General features: G+C 41.3%; 1 protein-coding gene across 4 annotated transcripts in view; it reads right to left on the reverse strand.

The window, feature by feature from the left end:
- Positions 1–19,434, reverse strand: part of RALGAPA2 (Ral GTPase activating protein catalytic subunit alpha 2) — a 283,670-nt gene that overhangs the window by 180,228 nt on the left and 84,008 nt on the right. For all 4 annotated transcript variants that reach the window (XM_075862975.1, XM_075862976.1, XM_075862974.1 and 1 more), the window contains 3 exons: positions 10,512–10,705; positions 6,182–6,280; positions 5,766–5,921 (listed from right to left, as the gene is read on the reverse strand). In XM_075862975.1, the coding sequence (XP_075719090.1) occupies positions 5,766–5,921; positions 6,182–6,280; positions 10,512–10,705 (449 nt within the window). The remainder of the gene's footprint in view (positions 1–5,765; positions 5,922–6,181; positions 6,281–10,511; positions 10,706–19,434) is intronic.

Consider the following 19,434-nt stretch of genomic DNA (forward strand, 5'->3'; position numbering starts at 1 on the left):
GTGGGCATGAACCCTTCGGCTGAGATTCTCTTCAATGAACATTAAAAGTGTTGTCTGGTTTGTACAACCCTGGCTCATATTTGGGTTCCCCCGAAAAAAAGGTAACCGCAGATGAACTCAAAGTTTGTCTGTGGGGGGCTGTAATGTAAATGTTAACTTCACTGAAGCATTACAGGCTACTTTTTTTTTAAATTATTATCCTCCCACGGAAAAGGTTGTCCTCTAGATTTGAGAGATGTACATCATGCAACTCTCAGATTTGCTAAAAGGGTATAGGGACCATCTCTATTACTAAAAGGAAATATCTGGAGTATTGCCTACTTTTTCCACCTCTTTACCAAAAATCTGTCTTCTTAGCCGTACTTATTTCAGCGCATACATACCGGCCATTCATACAGCCATTTACAGAGCGCGCTATTTAACAAATCAGGACATGACCATTATTACATTTCCCCTGCTCTTAAAACATTCAGCATATTGGTTTCCACATTAAAAGTGATCATTATAGCAGCTGACTGGCAGCAGACGCTGAAATTGTAGGCCTGTGCATTTATCATTTTACATATAATGGAGAGTGACTGATCGCAAGAATCCTGCTGAAACAAATCCTTCGTTTGTTAACCCTTTCAGCGATTAGTAAGTTGGACCCTCAAGCTCTGAAAATTACACAGTAATTGAACCTTATACTTTTCTTGTAATTTTGTGTGCTTTTATTTTTGGATATGGCCAAGTGCTTGTGAGTCCTCTCCGGAAGAAATAGTCTGGATCGATCTACAATATGCTACATCCCAATCAGAACAGGCACAGGCTCATGCTTCCCAAACCCTCAAATATTAAAGCAGTGCTGTATCCATATCTAACTAGTATTCGCCTATTCTTTATCCATATATCTATTATGTATTCATATATTATCGGTCTCATACGCATGGAAAGAACATAAGGTTCTTCCGAATATTATTGCCAAGCAAATAAAGACAACTAAGATTAATAAACAGTTATATTTAGAAACTTCATCTTTTCTCAGATCTCGCTATTTGATTTAACAGGCATTCCTGGGCAACTGGGGGAAAAAACCCTTTTGACCTCACAAGGTCAGGTAATTCAGATAATTCCCCCAGGTTCAATCAAACCCACAATACCTTCTAACTTAGGGCCTGTTCACATCTGCGTTGGAGCCTCCATCACAGATGAAGCCCATAATACAGGAAACAATAGCACAGAATGCTACGCTATTTTTTAAAGAGAAACCACTGACACCGTGAGGGAAACCCAACAGAACCCGTTTAAGTCAATGGATTCTGTCACGCATCAAAAGTGTCCGTTATGCAATGGAACCGGCATTTCTGGTATTTTCGTTGTCCTGCTCCTCTAACGGAGGCCATTAATATTACACTAAATACTATCAGTCAAGAAACAAGTCTACTTATCTTGGGTCTCATTTATCAAAACGGTCTAAGAGAAAAGCTGGTCTTTAGGACGATGGAAACCAATCACAGTGCAGCTTTCATTTTTGAAGGTTAATTGATTGAATGCTGAGCGCTGATAAGACGCTATGGGCAACAAGGCCAGCTTTAATAGATGAGGCACACGGGTAGAGATGTATCAAAACTAGTGCAAACCTAGTGGAGAAGTTGCCCATTGCAACCAATCAATGACTGCTCTTATTTTTGATCGGTGAAATCAAAATGGTTTCCAGGAGCAACTATTACAGGATATAAGTAAAATCTACGTGCAGTTTTATCCTACTTGATCATTCAATTCTAGGCTGACATAACTGCTCCCTCGACAGCACATTGCTGACCATTTCTAAGTAGATGTAACAGTTCTAGATCAAAGTACATATTGTGGATGTGAAGTCCATGTCTAGTTTCTCACTAGTAATATTACCATATAGTCTATACCAGGGGTCTCAAGCACGCGGCCCGCGGGCCGCATGCGGCCCCTGGGGCTGTCATCTGTGGCCCGCGGGACACAGAGCCGCTAGTATCGGCTCTGCTCAACGACTCTGGAATTCCCTGACATCGCTGCCCATATATGGACAGTGTGTTAGGGTCTTGCCCAGAGCGGAGCAGAGCGCTGGTGTCGGCTCTGCTCCTGGACTCTGTGGAATTCCCTGATATCGCTGTCCACATATGAACAGCAATGTCTGGGGCTTCCCCAGAGCCGGAGTCCCGGGCAGAGCACTAGTACAGGCTCTGCTCCGGGACGCTGCGGAATTCCCTGACATCGCTGCCCATATATGGACAGTGTGTCAGGGTCTTCCCCAGAGTGGAGTCCCGAGCAGAGCGCTATTATCGGCTCTGCTCCGGGACTCTAGGGAAGCCTCTGACATCACTGTCCATGCATCGACAAGGATGTCAGGGGCTTCCCCAGAGCAGGAGTCCCAGTGATGTCAGGAGCACAGCTGGAGTCCCAGGAAGAGCCTACTAGCGCTCTGCCTGGGACTCCAGCTCTGGGGTTGCCCCTGACATCTCTGTCCATATATGGACAGTGATGTCAGGAGCAGAGCTGGAATCCCAGGCAGAGTGCCAGAAGCGGCTCTGCTCCGGGACTCCAGCTCTGGGCAAGCCCCTGACATCACTGTGGCAGCCTCTACAGAGGGCACTGTGGCAGCCTCCACAGAGGGCACTGCGGCAGCCTCCACAGAGGGCACTGCGGCAGCCTCCACAGAGGGCACTGCGGCAGCATCCACAGAGGGCACTGCGGCAGCATCCACAGAGGGCACTGCGGCAGCATTCACAGAGGGCACTGCGGCAGCATCCACAGAGGGCACTGCGGCAGCATCTAAAAAGGGGCTGCCCAATCTTGACATGTGTGCCAATTGTTGAAATAAGCACGTGGAGAAATCTCAAATTTTAAACCTAGTGCTATTATTATAGTAATAGTGTTATAGTAGTTCAAATAACTAATTGATTAACAATAATTTTGTATTGTATCAAATTTGAAAGTAATGCGGCCCGTCAACTTCCCATTTTTTCTATATGCGGCCCACTTACCCGGCCGAGTTTGAGACCTCTGGTCTATACCCCTCATTTTTTTTGTTTTACTTGGCACCAGCACTCCACACATTTAGCCCAGGGGATTTTGATTAGGTTAAGAACTCATAAGTGTTTCTGCTCTTGCTTGTGCTCTCAGTTGGCCACTGGGCACGCATGGTAAGGTGAGCTTATTCAAACTGTTCACATGTTGTGGTATCTGTTGCTGTAATATTGAACTTATGGGAGGATGTGGCCCATAGCCAAGGAGGCTTGGTGTGGCCTGATAGCATGGGTGCTTTTCAGCCTCTGGGTTGCTCCCCTGCAGGAGCGGTGCTGTTGTGGCAGTGGCCACCATGTGGTGCTGCAACTGGTAGAGTAAGGACCCACTTTAAAGAGGTTGCCGTGAAGTGGCAAGTGGGCTTATATACAATTTGATCAAAATGTTAACAAAGAACCTCACGTTCATGTTTATACATTTTGCCAAGCAGCTATAGATCAAAGTATACTTGAAAATGCTCTCATTGTGAGAGTGAAACGTTGCCCTGAGATGTGGTGGTGAATAGTTTATATTTTTGGAGTGCTGCTTCTTTGCCCCTTTTTTTGTGTATAGATCAAAGTATATATTGTGGATGTGCAGTCCATGTCTAGTCTCTCACTATTGACATTTCTAAGCAGCGACAGAATTTTTATATATATTTGTTAATGGGAGATTTCGTCCGCTTCTTGATCTCCATGGTAACATCAGACGCTTTGCGTCCTTAACTAAGCTGATTGGTGGCCAGAAAGGAGGCTCGGCACTCAGCCTGCAACGTCATTTTTTTGACGTGGTTACTGCGGGTTGGTGCCAGGCCCAAGCCACGTCAGCACAGTGGGTGGGCCTAGGCCTGTCAAATAGACCGGAACTTCGCCGGCGCGTGTGCGGCCAGTGCATTAGTGTCGTACACGCGCCGGGAGGTATAACAAGCACACAATTGTGCTAGCCGGCTGAAATAACAGTGAAATAACACACTATATCGAAAAGAATTGATAATCCCTGATGATGTGTCACTTATATATGTGGCACTGAAACGCGTTGGATTGTCTGTCAGTCAGTGAAGTGTGCCAGTAGAATATATCGTTAGGGGTGAGGAGGTGCTTGGTGTGTGCAACTATACTATCACATCAGCACACCTCTCCTCATTACTGACCACCTTATCTGAGCCTGTTCACATTGTATCTAGGGCTAAGATGGCTCATTTTAATGAAACAATTTAATAAATTAATTTTTAATCGTTCTATCTTCAGGCAGTAAAAATTGTTAATATACGGAACGTAATACTCTATCAGTGTGCTTATTAAATAATATATTTGTTAAAGCCAGCTGGAAAATAGATGAAAACGATAAAAAAAAACTAAAATAATAAAAATATGTAGATAAAAAAAGTTGCCAGATTTGTAATATATGTAACATACATATCAAAGGTGGAGGAGATTTACATTCAATTTGTATATTTGACGGATTCACTATAAATAAGTATTTTTATTCATACATAATATCACCCTGGTTAGACCACCCAGAGGTTGCTCGAGAGCATCATTCTAGTTTAAAGGGATCTAAAACTTTTGCTTTACTTTTTTTTAAATTCCCATTAACCCCCTTTCTACTGGGAAAGACTAGCTTTTCCCTCTGTGAACACCAACGGTAACAACCAATGCTCCCTAGAAGGGCAGCAAAGCCTATTAAAGCATAGTACTTGACTGGAGACAATGTTTAGCAGAAAGCACCATTACGTATGGAAGCCGAGACATCTTGTTGTCCCTTGGACTCCAAACACGAGAGATCCCATTTTCACAAGAACAGGTTATCTTGACCTACATTAAGAATAAAGGACTCCTTCATGTATTATTCTTGCTGGATGACGGAGAGACAAGAAGTTTGACACTGTGCTACTTCAGTCACTAGATTGGAAGCTGTGAAAGGTTTATTATGTTCTGGTAAGAAAACATGCCTTCAACCTCTTTACTATAGAGGTCATGTTAACCCTTTATGATCTTCAGAGTGATCTTCGTGTACTAATAGAACAGATCTTGAAGGCATGATAACATGTATTACCTGGCTGAAGAATCATATATAATAAATAGTCAAATCGCCTAGTCATATCTATGGTCAGAAAAAAAGTATTTATTGCCAGTGGAGATGAGTGAGTGTCAAAAAAGTTCTTGAACAGGCATCAAAATTGACAAACTTTAACAACCGCCCAAGAATTATGGCCAAACCGAATACTTAAAGATATGGACTAAAAAAAGCACCCAATGGTTCCCCTGACATGGCTGTTGTAGTAAATAAATTTCTCGATTAAAAAACAATGCTGGAGAAATTTTCTTTGAAATATGCAATGTGCCGTTCCTCTGTTATGCCTCCTGGTATTTACTAAACCAGTGTCAGACACGGTCAGCACTGATTGGACATTATCAGACTGTGAATGGACGCGCTCCATTGACAAGGTGGAATAGTAAAGCCCAGTTGTCAATTTATTCATACGTTTCCAGGAAGAGTAATAGTGACTGCACAACTCAGAGTTCTCGGAAAAGATGCTCAAGAGTTATTTTATGGGGAATAAATAGGGAATAAAACAGACATGTCAGGAGAACTGACAGATCTTCTTTAACCAGCAATCATAACGATTTTCCATTGGTTTATAATTCAGATCATAATAAAATATCTGAGCAAGTATATTGTGAATAAATAAATGGGATACTGGCAATGAGCAAAGGTACATAACATGAGGTGACGCATATAACACTTACTTGATCTTCATGATGGAGGCCATTATGCAGGACAAGGTAAAAATGAACTAAAACATCAGAGTTTGGTAGGACATCTTGGCGCCTGGTCATCATGCCACATATCAGCTTGTATGCCTGCAGTTTGCCCTCCTTGTACTCGCTTGGCAGTGTAGTTGCCTGTTTGGAAATAAAAAATAAATATTTTTTAAATTTACATAAAAGGTTCCTGGATAAAATGGTTTGGTGAAAAAATACCCTTTTTCTACTTAAATCACATGTAGTAACAGGTAATATATATAACACTTAGTCACAGGATACGTCATTTGCCAAAGACATGTCCAATAAGAAAGGCATCGTCTAATCGTCTTACATTATTGATCAGGTTATACAAATAACAGAATGCAAAAACATCCTAAAACACAACACACACAACTTACCTTAAACAGCCATGAGGCAAACATTCTAAGTGGTGGGATCAAAATGGGGGGTGGAGGGGAAGACTGATTGTCCAGACTGATAGAAAGATTGTCTCTGATCTGGAATAAAAAAAATAAAAATAAAAAAGATTTTCATTTTATGCTCCAGGATGTTATACATTGCTGCCACCTACTGTTCAAACATCATATTGTAGCTTACAGGCAACAATGAATTAAACAATTCAGTGTCTATGTTCTGGACAAATAAGCTAAATGACAAAGTTTATAGTAATTTTGTCTTTAATTAAGAATAAAGGGCCTTTCATTTTCATAGAAAGTACCTAAAAACTAAACAGCAATCAGAGAAGTTGGGTGAGATACTATCAGGTGACTTGTGCTTCTATAAGAAGGAGCAAAAACGGTTATTATCCTTTGTACCCACTACCTTCCCAGTGTGGCCCGCAAGCAAAGACCCTGGTTGTTGCAGCTGTATGGACGTCCTGCATGTCTTTACATGCACATCTTCATAGGCATAACATACAATGAGGGGGTCCCTAAAGTTCATTTCTTGAGGATCACATTGGAAACTTTTCTGAGTAAGGCTCTGTTCACAATAAGGCCCCATGCACACGACCGTAAAAATTCTCCGTAATTGCGGACCGTAATACGGTCTGCAATTACGGACCCATTCAGTTCTATTGGCTGCAGACACCTTTCCGTATCACTACGGATGGGTGTCCCTGCCGTATAACTGTGCCAGGAGTTATGGAGCATGTCCATTTTTTCGTGTTTTATGGGCCGTGCTTCCATACTTTATATGGGAGCATAGCCCAAAAATGCAAGAGACTGTCAGCAGCCGGCCGTGCCCGCAATCGTGGGCCGTGATTACGGGCACAGCTGTCTGCATGGGGCCTAAGGCCTCATGCACAGAACCGTAGGCACGTGCACGTCCGTGATTTTCGGGTCAGCTGGCAGAGTGTAACCCACGAGCCGCCTGCAAATCGTCCATTATTTTCTATGAGCCAGAACATGTCCGTTCTTTCTGCGGTCCGGGCTCCTGGGCCATGTACGAACCGTGGAAACCACGGTCGTGTGCATGAGCCCATAGAAATGAATGGGGCCGCAATTCTCCCATGGATTTTCGGGGGATTTGCGGCCGCAAAAGCACGTTTGTGTGCACGGGGCCTGAGACCACATGAACATGTCCGTAAATTTCATCCATCTGTAAATACTGTCTCTAAATACGGATCAGATGTCATGTATTGCCATCCGCAAAACAAACGCACATACAGCCTGATGTCCGTACATACGGTCCGCATTTACGGATTCGCAAAAAGAAGAAAACCACAAAATGATATGCAGCATCTGCAAACCTGGCATCATCAAGCAACTCTTCCGTAATTACAGATGGCTACAGGTGCACATTCGTAGCGGTCCGTAACTACGAAAGCTCCCATAGAAACGAATGGGTCTGTAATTACGGATGAAAAAAAGGGTCGTGTGTAAGGGACCTTAGGCCCGTGTCCGGGCCGTAGAAAGCCTCCGCAAAAGAAAGGACATGTCCTATCTATTGCCTTTTACAGACCGTGCTCCCATACTTTGTTTGGGAGGACGTGCCAAAAATGCGGGTGGCTGTCCGCGGCCGCCAGCAGCCGGCCGTGCCCGTAATCGCAGACCGTGATTACAGGCATGGCCGTGTGCATGAGGCCTTAGTCATAGGCTGCCGTTGGAGGTGTACGCTGGGGGTATTTATCTCAAAAGGCTGTGACGTATGAAAATGTATAGACATACAGTGGCATATGTCACCTACTAGAAACCTTTGTATTGAATAGTGTAATCTACTATGCTACTCCATACATAAAAAAAAAAAAAGTTTGCGGATCCATATCGCCCCAACGTATGCTAAAAGGACACTCTTCAAGCATATGTCGGGTCAATAGGGCCCTATGAAAACTTTCGACATATGTGCCGGGAGCTTTCCTGGAACATAAGCTGAATGGAGTGTTTAAACACAGCCCTACAAACTTCCATAGCTTTTCTCATTACACTAATAATGAGTCAGCCACTAGCGATTCCACTACATTACTTTACATGAAGATTTACTTGCTTAACCCCATAATGACATTACCTGTACAAAAATAGGCATATCCCTTGCTGCATTATCGGTATTAGAGGACAGCACTTACAGTTAGGTTCAGAATTATTTGGACAGTGACACAATCTTCATGGTTTGGGCTCTGCTGCCACCACATTGGATTTGAAATGAAACGACAGATGCAATTGAAGTGTAGACTTTCAGGTTTAATTCAAGGGGTTGAACAAAAATATCCTGTGAAACGTTTAGGAAATGCAACCATTTTTCTACACAGCCTCCTCATTTCAGGGGCTCAAAAGTAATTGGACAAATTAACGTTACCATAAACAAAATGTTGTTTTTTTAATACTTTGTAGAGAATCCTTTGCCGGCAATGACTGCCTGAAGTCTGGAACCCATGGACATCACCAAACTAAGGGTTTCCTCCTTTGCCCGGCCTCCTTATGGTAGACTTAGATACTGATACACCAACTTCCAGGAGAGTGTTCTTCACTTGGGTAGCTGTTGTGAAGGGATATTTCTTTACCATGAAAAGGATTCTGCAATCACCCACCACTGTCGTCTTCCGTGGACGTCCAGACCTTTTGGAGTTCACAAGATCACCAGTGCGTTTTTTTCAAGAATGTACCAAACCGTTGATTTGGCCACTCCTAACATTTGCGCTATCCTTCTGATGGATTTCTTCACTTTTTTCAGCCTAACGATGGTCTGTTTCTCTTGCATTGAGAGCTCTTTTGACGTCATGTGGGTTCACAGCAACAGCTTCCAAATGCCACACCTGGAATCAACTCTAGTCCTTTTACCTGCTTAATTGATTATGGATTAATGAGGGAATAGCCAATGCAGCCCATTAAATAGCTTTTGAGATAATTGTCCAATTACCTTTGTACCCTTGTAAAAAAGAGGCAGCTACATAAAGAGCTGTAATTTCTAAACCCTTCCTCAAATTAGGATGTGAATACCCTCAAATTAAAGCGGAAAGTCTGCACTTAAAGCCCATATTGATTATGTAACTGTGTATTCAATATGTTTTGGTAAACAGCTAAAATGCCAAAACTTGTGTCACTGACCAAATAATTCTGGACCTAACTATGTCGGATCAGCACATTCCTGCTGCTATGAGCATTACCAACAGGCTGAATGAATACTGCAGTTTACAGCTCCCTAGTATGTCAATGGTCCTGGAGTCTATTTACACATTTGCAGAACTATGGAGAAGAATTTTATATTCCTTACAGTCTAAGGTTATGATCAGTAAGTTTCAGCTACTAATGCGAATGATGTTGATTTGGACAATATTTGAGGGAATTTCTATTTTTGAAATGAATTATGAAATATTAAACAATACATTTTTGTCAACGGATTCTCAAATAATTTACTTTCTAGAGTACCTAGCAGAATCCTGCCATCAATGGGGAAAGTAACTAAAATAAAGAACAAATTTGGTGCACGGGACGGACTAAATTTTTTGAGAATTTAGCTTAGAGTAGATCTCTCCCCTTGTTTGCACATTATTCACCAAATAAAGGGGAATTCCATATAGACGGATTTATAATAGCTAGCATAATAGACCGATTTGAGTGGTATATATATATATATATATATATATATATATATATATATATATATATATATATATATATATATATACACACACACACACACACACACACACACACATATACACACACACACACAGATGAAATCTACAAGCAATGACAAAGGGTTTCATATAGGCTACAGAGCACTGGGTAGCCCTTCATATTGAGAACAAGTGAAGCAAGGTTTGGTTTTGAAAGGTCCCACCCAAGTTATTTTTTTAGATCTAAAAATACTGCAAATATTAAATAATATTCAATCACAGCTGATCGGACATTCACACTGATTATCGACTGTGGGTTAAGCAAAATATCTTGCTGATAAGTAACATTGTGTCAACCCATTAAGAATTCCGTTAAACAATTGTTCCGAATGTCTGCTTTAGGGTGAGGAACACAACGAAGCAGCCACAGGTGGGCAAAACTCTGCCCGCATGGATGAAGAATTGCTGCCCGATTAAGTCGGTAAAACTGTGGTTTTACTGGAAAGCTTGTGCGAGTGTTCACCACCGCATGTGGGCATGGTTTCAGCCGCGTCGTGTGTTCTCATCCATAGTATTTAACATTAAATTGCTCATTAAAAACATTAGGACAATCACATAGGAAATCTGAATCAAAACAAATGGTTGCACGTTGACGGAGTGCATAGGATTTATACCTTAGCCAGCTTGTACCACAACTCATAGAGGTAGCCAAACACCTTGGCATGGATTTTGGTGGACTGGATATTGTTCACATCTCCAAGTATTCCCAAGATTCTTCTCCACAAAACAGCTGCAGAGTCCGGATGCCAGCCTGATAAATTGCCGCCAGCTATTATGCTGCAGTCCCCAGCAAGACACTCACTGCTGTCTGGAAGGAAAGCAAAGTAATAATGATATATGTCAAGTGTAGAGTATACCTAGTCCAAACACCAGAACACCCTACAAGCACTCTGTGGTACTCTATAAACTTTGTCTGGTTAATCTTCAAGCAACATATAAATATCCAAGTAAGATAAAAGAACAAGTTTATTATTACCGCTGTGCAAACATGTTCATACAGATCTCATGAAAGCTGCGTTTACAAGGCCAGTCAGGAGTGATATATTCACAGTACTTGAAGTAGGGTATGTCATAAAAGCTATGTACACTATAAAAGGCATTTTTTAAAGAAATTGAACAGGTCAATCAGTGTAACTTTATAATTAGATTTATGATTTTTTTTGTGTTACTTTTTTGGATATAGCTGCTCTGTATTCTGCATACAGCTCCCTAGTTGACCAATGATGTCCCAGATGTTCTCGATGGGAGACGTCCGAAGACACTGCAGGCCATGGTAATACATTTAGGTCGGGGTCGTGTGGTCAATGTGTTCCACCTGTGGCTGGGCGTCTAGCTCCTAGCACAATGTCATGCAAACGCCTTCTGATGGTTTGCGTTGACAATAGTTACCACCCTAGGCATGGGATGTGATGTCCAATTTCACTTGCAGTACAGAATGGATCACTGCGCGCAATTTTTTAAATTAGACTATCCGCCCGTGCAGGTTTTCCCCCACGGACCTCTTGCGGTCATTCACGGTTCTCCCAACCTGCGGTACACGCAACGTTGGAGAGTCCAGACACCTAAGCCTAGGTGCATAGCGATCTGCCGGACTGATAAACCAAGGTCTCTGAATTCAAGGATACGGTCCCTCTCAGTTTGCAACAAGTGGCGATAACTGGCACGTCAACGAACAGGAGGCTTCGGACAATCATCCCGCACAATTTGATCATTTGAAATCTTAGCGACACCTGCTAGTTCGTCGGTTTGCATAACCTTATGGCTTGCCCTTCTTGGTTTTGCAATTTCAAAGTTGCGGAGTGTATTTTTTATTATACACATACACACAATACACAGTTGCGCCCGGATCCCCGTGTCGGCACACGGCGTGAAGACAGAGGAAAATGCAAGGAATGGATCCAGCGCCAAGACAGGTATTGTAGTTAAAAAGGAAACTCCGTTCCCAATTTTATTCCAGAAATGTATTAAAACGAAAAAGTATAATCCAGGTACACGATGTGGTACGTGCGTGTGGGCTGTGCCTACGCGTTTCGGACGGCTACTGCATCCTTAATCATGGCTTGTTTGAGACGAGTAACTGATGAGGCTGGGGTTTATATCCGGTTAAACACGTGAACTAAATTGCGGTTCACAGAGTTTATTATTCTGGAACGCTCATGAACTTGCACTTTGAGCAGCGATGTGCGGAAGATGTCCAACTTGCGTGGCTGGATAGAAGTACGCAAGTATAATGTGTCAATATTTTTGTTTGTTTTTATTTATGTTTAAATAGAAATGTGTTCGATACTATACCATAATTATTATGTGACCGGATGTAAACCCTATCAGCCTTGAAAAATCTCGTATTAATTTTTTGTAAAAAAAAAAAACAAACAGCTAAAAACATGCATATAAACATATATGCATGATAATGTAATAACAAAAGGTAAAAAGATTCGATTCTGTGTAGAAAATATTTTAACAGTCTGATATACTTTGTATATATTTCACAACACACTGGGATATATTTCGATGTACCAAGTATGTAACAGTGAATCTGCTAGTTCTTTTTTCTCTCTCTATTTCCATTGGTTTAGTAGTCGTATCAAAAACCTGTTCAAAAGGGAGTTTCTGGTACATTTATTCATATGATGATTAAATTTTACTCTGAATATTTATTAGATTTTTTGAGAAGAAAAAAAAAAAAAAAAAAAAAGGGGGGGGGAGGGGTTAGTTTGAGGACAAATGTTGATTCATATCTAATAATGGAACATTAGCTCTTTTTTAAATTAAGACCCATAGGTACTCTTGTTTTGAGTCTGTATATCCAATATGCTTCTCTTAATATTTTAGGTTTGAGATTACCCCCTCGTTTGGGGGTGTAAATTTTTTCTATCGCATAGCCTTTGAATGTACTTATTAACCTGTTATGATGATTTATGAAATGTTTTGCGACATTGGAGATATTGGTTATGTTTTGGTTTCTGATGTACCCCAGGTGTTCCAGTATTCTGGTTTTGAATTCACGACCAGTACATCCTATATATTTTAATTTGCATTTCACGCATTCAATGATGTAAATCACTGATTCACTATCACAATTAATGTTGTTTTTTATTGGAAATGTATTAGTATCATTGGAGTCAGAAAATACTTTTTTGGGGGTTACATAGGAACAGATTTTGCAAGGGTTGGATCCACACTTGAAAAAGCCTTAGTGTTCCAACCAAGTTGTTTTTGTCTCGTTGGAAGAGAAAAAAGGAGAGAGAGAGAGAACTACCAAGAGAAGGAGCTTTTCGTGCAACAACTCTGCATCCATCCTTCAGGATGTCCCCCAAAATATCATCCTCCATCAGTATTGGTAAGTATTTGGTAATACTTATTTTTATTTCAATGAATTGGTTACTGTGTTGAAGAACTAAGGTTGGTTTAGTTTTAATCAGGTTTTGGACATAAAAATTAGTTTTAAATAATAAGGCATCCCTTGTTTTCTTTGAAGTGATGGTGTCAGCCCTTTTCAAGGTCCAATCTGGGTACCCTCTTTTGGTTTCAACTGTGTTTTTATTGAAAATTTTTCAAAAATATACATATAACTTAGAGCAGCATGAAGGGCCATGCAATTCACATAGTAAGACAGTAACTTTCAATAGACAGACAAAACATCTGGGAAAAAACACAGGGGTTTAAGGGGGTGAGGGGGGGGGGGGGGGGATAGTCGGAGCTCCACCTACCACCTAATCTTGAGTTCCCTGTATCCAATACTTGTCCCACGGGTCCCACACCACTTTGAACCTGTCCAGTTCATTGTCAATAGAGGCCGTCATATGCTCCATTGTACGTATTTCCCTAATTCTAGTTACTAGGTCGATGTGGGAGGGAGGGGTTGTCTGTCTCCATTTCCACGCTATCAACGTCTTAGCGGCTGTGAGAAAGTGTCGAAAGAGTCGAGCTGGTGATTTCCCCAAAGACCTAGGGGGAACATTTAGGAGGTAATGAAGAGGATCTAAGGGAATATCCTGCTGCAACACCGCCAATGCCAAGTTCTTAACTTCCAACCAATACTGTTGTACCCGTGAACAGCTCCAGAAAATATGGAACAGATCACCTCTCTGACCTCTACAACGCCAGCATTCCGACGGAATACCCGGATTGAAGCTATGCAGAAAGGCAGGGGTGTGGTACCAAAACATAAGGATTTTATATTGGTTTTCCTTATATGCGGTGCAGTGGGTACCCTCTTTTGTGTAGTCTATCACATATTTGTTTTTGTTCTAGTTCATAGTGTGTATGTGAACTACAATTACGTTTTGCTCTATGCATCTCACCTACTGGGATAGATGGGATAGTCTGCCTTGGATGATTACTTTTTGCATGTGGAATTGTGTTACCTATTACTGGTTTACGAAAAGTTTGTGTTTATTTGTTCCCCTTCTTCTCCTTTTAGTTCTAAGTCCAAGAATACTATGTTATGTTTATCCCAAGAATGGGTGAATTTAAGATTATATGTATTAGAGTTGAGATACTCTATGAATTCCGGTATGACAGATACATTGCCTTCCCATATAAACAGGAGGTCATCTATGTATCTGCCATACCAGTGTAAATTATTCCCAAAGGGATAGTTTATTGAAAAAAGGAATATTTCCTCCCACTAAGCCATCACTAGGTTGACCAAGGAGGGAGAAAATTTGGCTCCCATTGAGACGCCCCTTAAAGAGGCTCTGTCACCAGATTATAAGTGCCCTATCTCCTACATAATCTGATCGGCGCTGTAATGTAGATAAGTGTTTTTTTATTTTGAAAAACAATCATTTTTGAGCAAGTTATGAGCAATTTTAGATTTATGCAAATTCGTTTCTTAATAGACAACTGGGCGTGTTTTTACTTTTTACCAACTGGGCGTTGTACAGAGAAGTGTATGACGCTGACCAATCAGTGACTAATCAGTGTCATACACTTCTCATTGTTCCAGCCCATTGTTACAGTATGATTGTGCAGTGAAAGAAGCTGGGCTGGAACAATGAGAAGTGTATGACACTGATTGGTCACTGATTGGTCAGCCTCATACACTCCTCTGTACAACGCCCAGTTGGTAAAAAGTAAAAAACACGTCCAGTTGTCTATTCAGAAACTAATTAGCATGAATCTAAAATCACTCATAACTTGCTAAAAAATGATCGTTTTTCAAAATAAAAACCACTCTTGTTATCTACATTACAGCGCCGATCACATTATGTAGGAGATAGGGCACTTATAATCTGGTGACAGAGCCTCTTTAAGGCTGGATTCACCCGAGCATGTTCGGTCCGTAAAGGACGGAACGTATTTCGGCCGCAAGTCCCGGACCGAACACACTGCAGGGAGCCAGGCTCCTAGCATCATAGTTACGTACGACGCTAGGAGTCCCTGCCTCGCTGCGGGACAACTGTCCCGTACTCTAATCATGTTTTCAGTACGGGACAGTAGTTCCATGGAGAGGCAGGGACTCCTAGCATCGTACAGAACTATGATGCTAGGAGCCCGGCTCCCTGCAGTGTGTTCGTTCCAGGACTTGCGGCCGAAATACGTTCCGTCCTTTACGGACCAAACATGCTCGTGTGAATCCAGCCTAACTGTAGGTAAAATTTACCATCGAACTGGAAGTAGTTATGTAGCATTAAAAACATAAGGACGTCTAACATGTATGTCTGTAGTTCCTGACTGTAAGTACTATGTATGGACAGGTGATGTTCCAGGGCTCTATATGCTACTTCGTGTGAGATGCTTGTGTACAAGGATATAACATCACAAGTTAACCATGTGTAATTTTTAAGCCATATTTTGTTATGAAAAGAGCGTAGTACATCTCGTGTGTCCCTTAGAAAACCAGGAGTGGGCTGCAACAGGGAATCGAGCCATTCAGATAATATTTCCAAGAGAGACCCAATTCCTGACACAATAGGTCACATGGGTGGGGGATTGATGTTTTTGTGAGTTTTGGGAAGAGCGTGCATAATAGGTGTTATAGGATATTCTACATTGATGTAGTCTGCTTGTTTTTGTGTAAGTGGACCTCCTCTTAATCCCTCATTAATTAATTTCTTTATTATAACCTGACATTTTCTTGTGGGATTGTATTCTAGACTTTTATAAGTATCTTGGTCGGACTAACTTATTTATTTGTGTTTTATATTCATCTTTATTCATTACTGTAATAATGCCCCCTTTGTCGGACATTTTAATGATTATGTCCTTATTATCTTTAAGGGACTTTGCTGCTGTTTTTAGTCGGGTAGAGAGATTCCAATCGTTCTTGTGCCATTCTAAGTTGTCGGACAGATGTTGTAATTCTCTCTCTATGGCTGTTTGGAACCGATCCATTGATTCAGTTCTTGAAGCAATGGGGTAGAATATTGGATTGGTAGTTGAAAAATAGCTGGAAATGTTAATTGATGGATTTGGGATTTCCGTGTTTAAACTCTCCAGACATATGACAGTTCTCTGTTCTTGGAATGATAAAGTATTATAGTCCCCATTATTAATATTTGGACGATCCTCTTTAGGATTATCTAAAATGTTATCCGTATTGGGATATTCCTCCTCTTGATTATCAGAAATATTATCAATTAAATGGGAAATGAAAAAGTGCTTTTTAACAGTTCGATTTTGCATGAATTTGTCTACATCAAGTAAAGTATTAAAAAAGGTCAAAATTGCGACGGGGGACAAAATTAAGACCAAGGGATAATACTTCTAATTGTACTGGAGTGAGGGTGAAGGATGAGAGGTTGATGACTTTCAAATTGGATGTTAGTTCTTGCGTATTCGGAGACGGCGGCCTTGATCTTGATCCATATGGTTTGTGTTTCTTGCCGTCTCTCCTGCCCTGTTTTTTGACACGTAGTTAGTGCTTTCTGATCTAGAATTATAATGTTGTCGGATTCTCAAACCTTCGCCATCAGATCCTTCAGTTCCGCCATCCATCGAGTCTGGTTCAGACGAACTGAAACGGACTATTTAGACTTCCTCTTTGTTTTTTCTGGTATCTGCGATTTTTTAAGAAAAGTTTGAGGTTATTGCGGCTTCTGTCCAGTTAATTCCAATTATATACTTCCTTGTTGCCATAATCACGCAAATCACGTTGGAATTTGCTTCTTTATACTTCGGCAATCGATTGATCCAGTTTATCTATATATTGGGCAGTGCGTGATTCAAGCGATGCAAAATTAGGTGAGCTGGAAAAAGTGTTTAATTTGTTTTTTATTTTGAAAATGTCGGTTTCCAACTCTAGTAATTTTTGCTCCTCTTGCTTGGTTATAAGTCCCATTAGTTTCAGAGAGCATTCAGTCAGGGTTTGATTCCATTCTGCATTAAATTCATCAGAATAATTAAAAGTCGGGATCTTTCTGATGCGTAAACCTCTGGGAAGCATCTGTTTGGTGATGTAATTCCTGAGGGTTGTTAAGTCCCACCAGATCTTTGCTTCATGGGCTGTTACTTTCTCCTGGATTATACGTATTGCCAAATACCCTTGCGGCCATTTCGGCCCGAGTGTGTTTTGCCTCGTGTCAAGTTTCAGACGTATACTTATGATCAAAAAATCTTTCACCAGACAAAAATTATTAAAAGCAGTGTTCCAAGCCAACCATATATATTTAGGCAAAAATAGATTTATATAAGATTTTTTTTCTTTTCAGAGAGTGTCGTTCATAATACACGTCCACTCTAGTACACTGGAATAAAGCAACTTTGTTATTTATCTTGCTTAATGCTGCTTATTGGGCAAAAAGGCGTGCACGTGAGGATATAGCAGTGTCAAAATGGAGACAGTTGAACATCTTCCGCAGATCGCTGCTCAAAGTGCAAGTTCATGAGCGTTCCAGAATAATAAACTCTGTGAACCGCAATTTAGTTCACGTGTTTGACCGGATATAAACCCCAGCCTCATCAGTTACTCGTCTCAAACAAGCCATGAATAAGGACGCAGTAGCCGTCCGAAACGTGTAGGCACAGCCCACACGCACGTACCACATCGTGTACCTGAATTATACTTTTTCGTTTTAATACATTTCTGGAATAAAATTGGGAACGGAGTTTTTCCTTTTTAACTACAATACCTGTCTTGGCACTGGATCCATTCCTTGCATTTTCCTCTAACCTTTGCTAATATATTGAAAAGGAAAAACTAAAATATTGCATTGACATAAGTATTCAGACCCTTTACTTTGGCAGTTATAACAGCCTCCAGTCTTCTTGGGTATGATGCCACAAGGTTTTCACACCAGGTTGGATGGGGACAGTTGGTGGACAGCCATTGTAATCATGTTTTCAGTACGGGACAGTTGTCCGGCAGCGAGGCAGGGACTCCTAGCATCGTACATAACTATGATGCTAGGAGCCCGGCTCCCTGCACTGTGTTCGGTCCGGGACTTCCGGCCGAAATACGTTCCGTCCATTACGGACGTAACATGGTCGTGTGAACCCAGCCTTACAGTCTGAGAGTCCTTTCGGTGCTTTTTTGCAAACTCCAGATGGGCTTTCATGTGTATTTTACTAAGGAGAGATTTCTTTCTGGCCACTCTGCTATAAAGCTCAGATTGGTGGGGTGCTGCAGTGATGGTTGACCTTCTAGAAATTCCTCCCATCTGCACACACGATCTTTAGAGCTCAGTCAGAGTGACCATTCTGTTCTTGGTAACCTCTCTAACCAAGGCCCTTCGACCTCGATTAGTTTGGTGGGGTGGCCAGCTGTAGAAAGAGTCCTGGTTGTTCCAAACTTCTTCCATTTAAGAATTATGGGGACCACTGTGCATTTGGGAACTTTCAGTGCAGCAGAAATTGTTGTACCCTTCTCCAGATCTGTGCCTCCACACAATCCTGTCTCTGAGCTCTACAGGCAGTACTTTCCTCCTCATGGCTTGGTTTTTGCTCTGATATACATTGTCAGCTGTGAGACCTTATCTAGACAGGGTGTGTCTTTCCAAATCATGTCCAATCAAATGAATTTACCACAGGTGGACTTTTTAGTAGCAATTTTTGCGCGTTTGCGGCGGAATCGCAGCTTTTTCGCCGCCAAAATTGCAACATCTTGCCCCCATATTGAATACAATGGGGAAATCCCGCAACAGAAAAACAGCGATTCCACAGCATAAATGGACTGCAGATTAAAAAAAAAAAAAACCTTACTGCAGGTCAATTTATGGAAGGTTTTTTTTTTGTTCTTTTTCAGCTGCTATTTTTATGTGGCATGTGGATGAGATTTGTTCAAATGTCATTCACTTTGATGCTACTGTAAAACGCTGCAGATTTTCCACAATGAAAGCCACAGTATTTATGTTACGTGTGAACCCAGCCTACACACACACGTTGCGGAATTTGGTGAAAATCTGCATCAAAACCAAAGGTAAAACGTTTTTTGATGCGTTAAGTGTGGTTTTTATATTTTGATGCAAAAATAGGTGCGGTTTTTTTCTGAAGATTTTTTTTAAACTAGTCAGATACAATTCTCAAACGAAAACGCAAGATAAATTGACATGCTGCAGATTATAAAATACGTATCGCAGGTGGGGATGCACAATG

Source organism: Rhinoderma darwinii, chromosome 4, assembly GCF_050947455.1.
Source record: "Rhinoderma darwinii isolate aRhiDar2 chromosome 4, aRhiDar2.hap1, whole genome shotgun sequence".
NCBI lineage: Eukaryota > Metazoa > Chordata > Amphibia > Anura > Rhinodermatidae > Rhinoderma > Rhinoderma darwinii.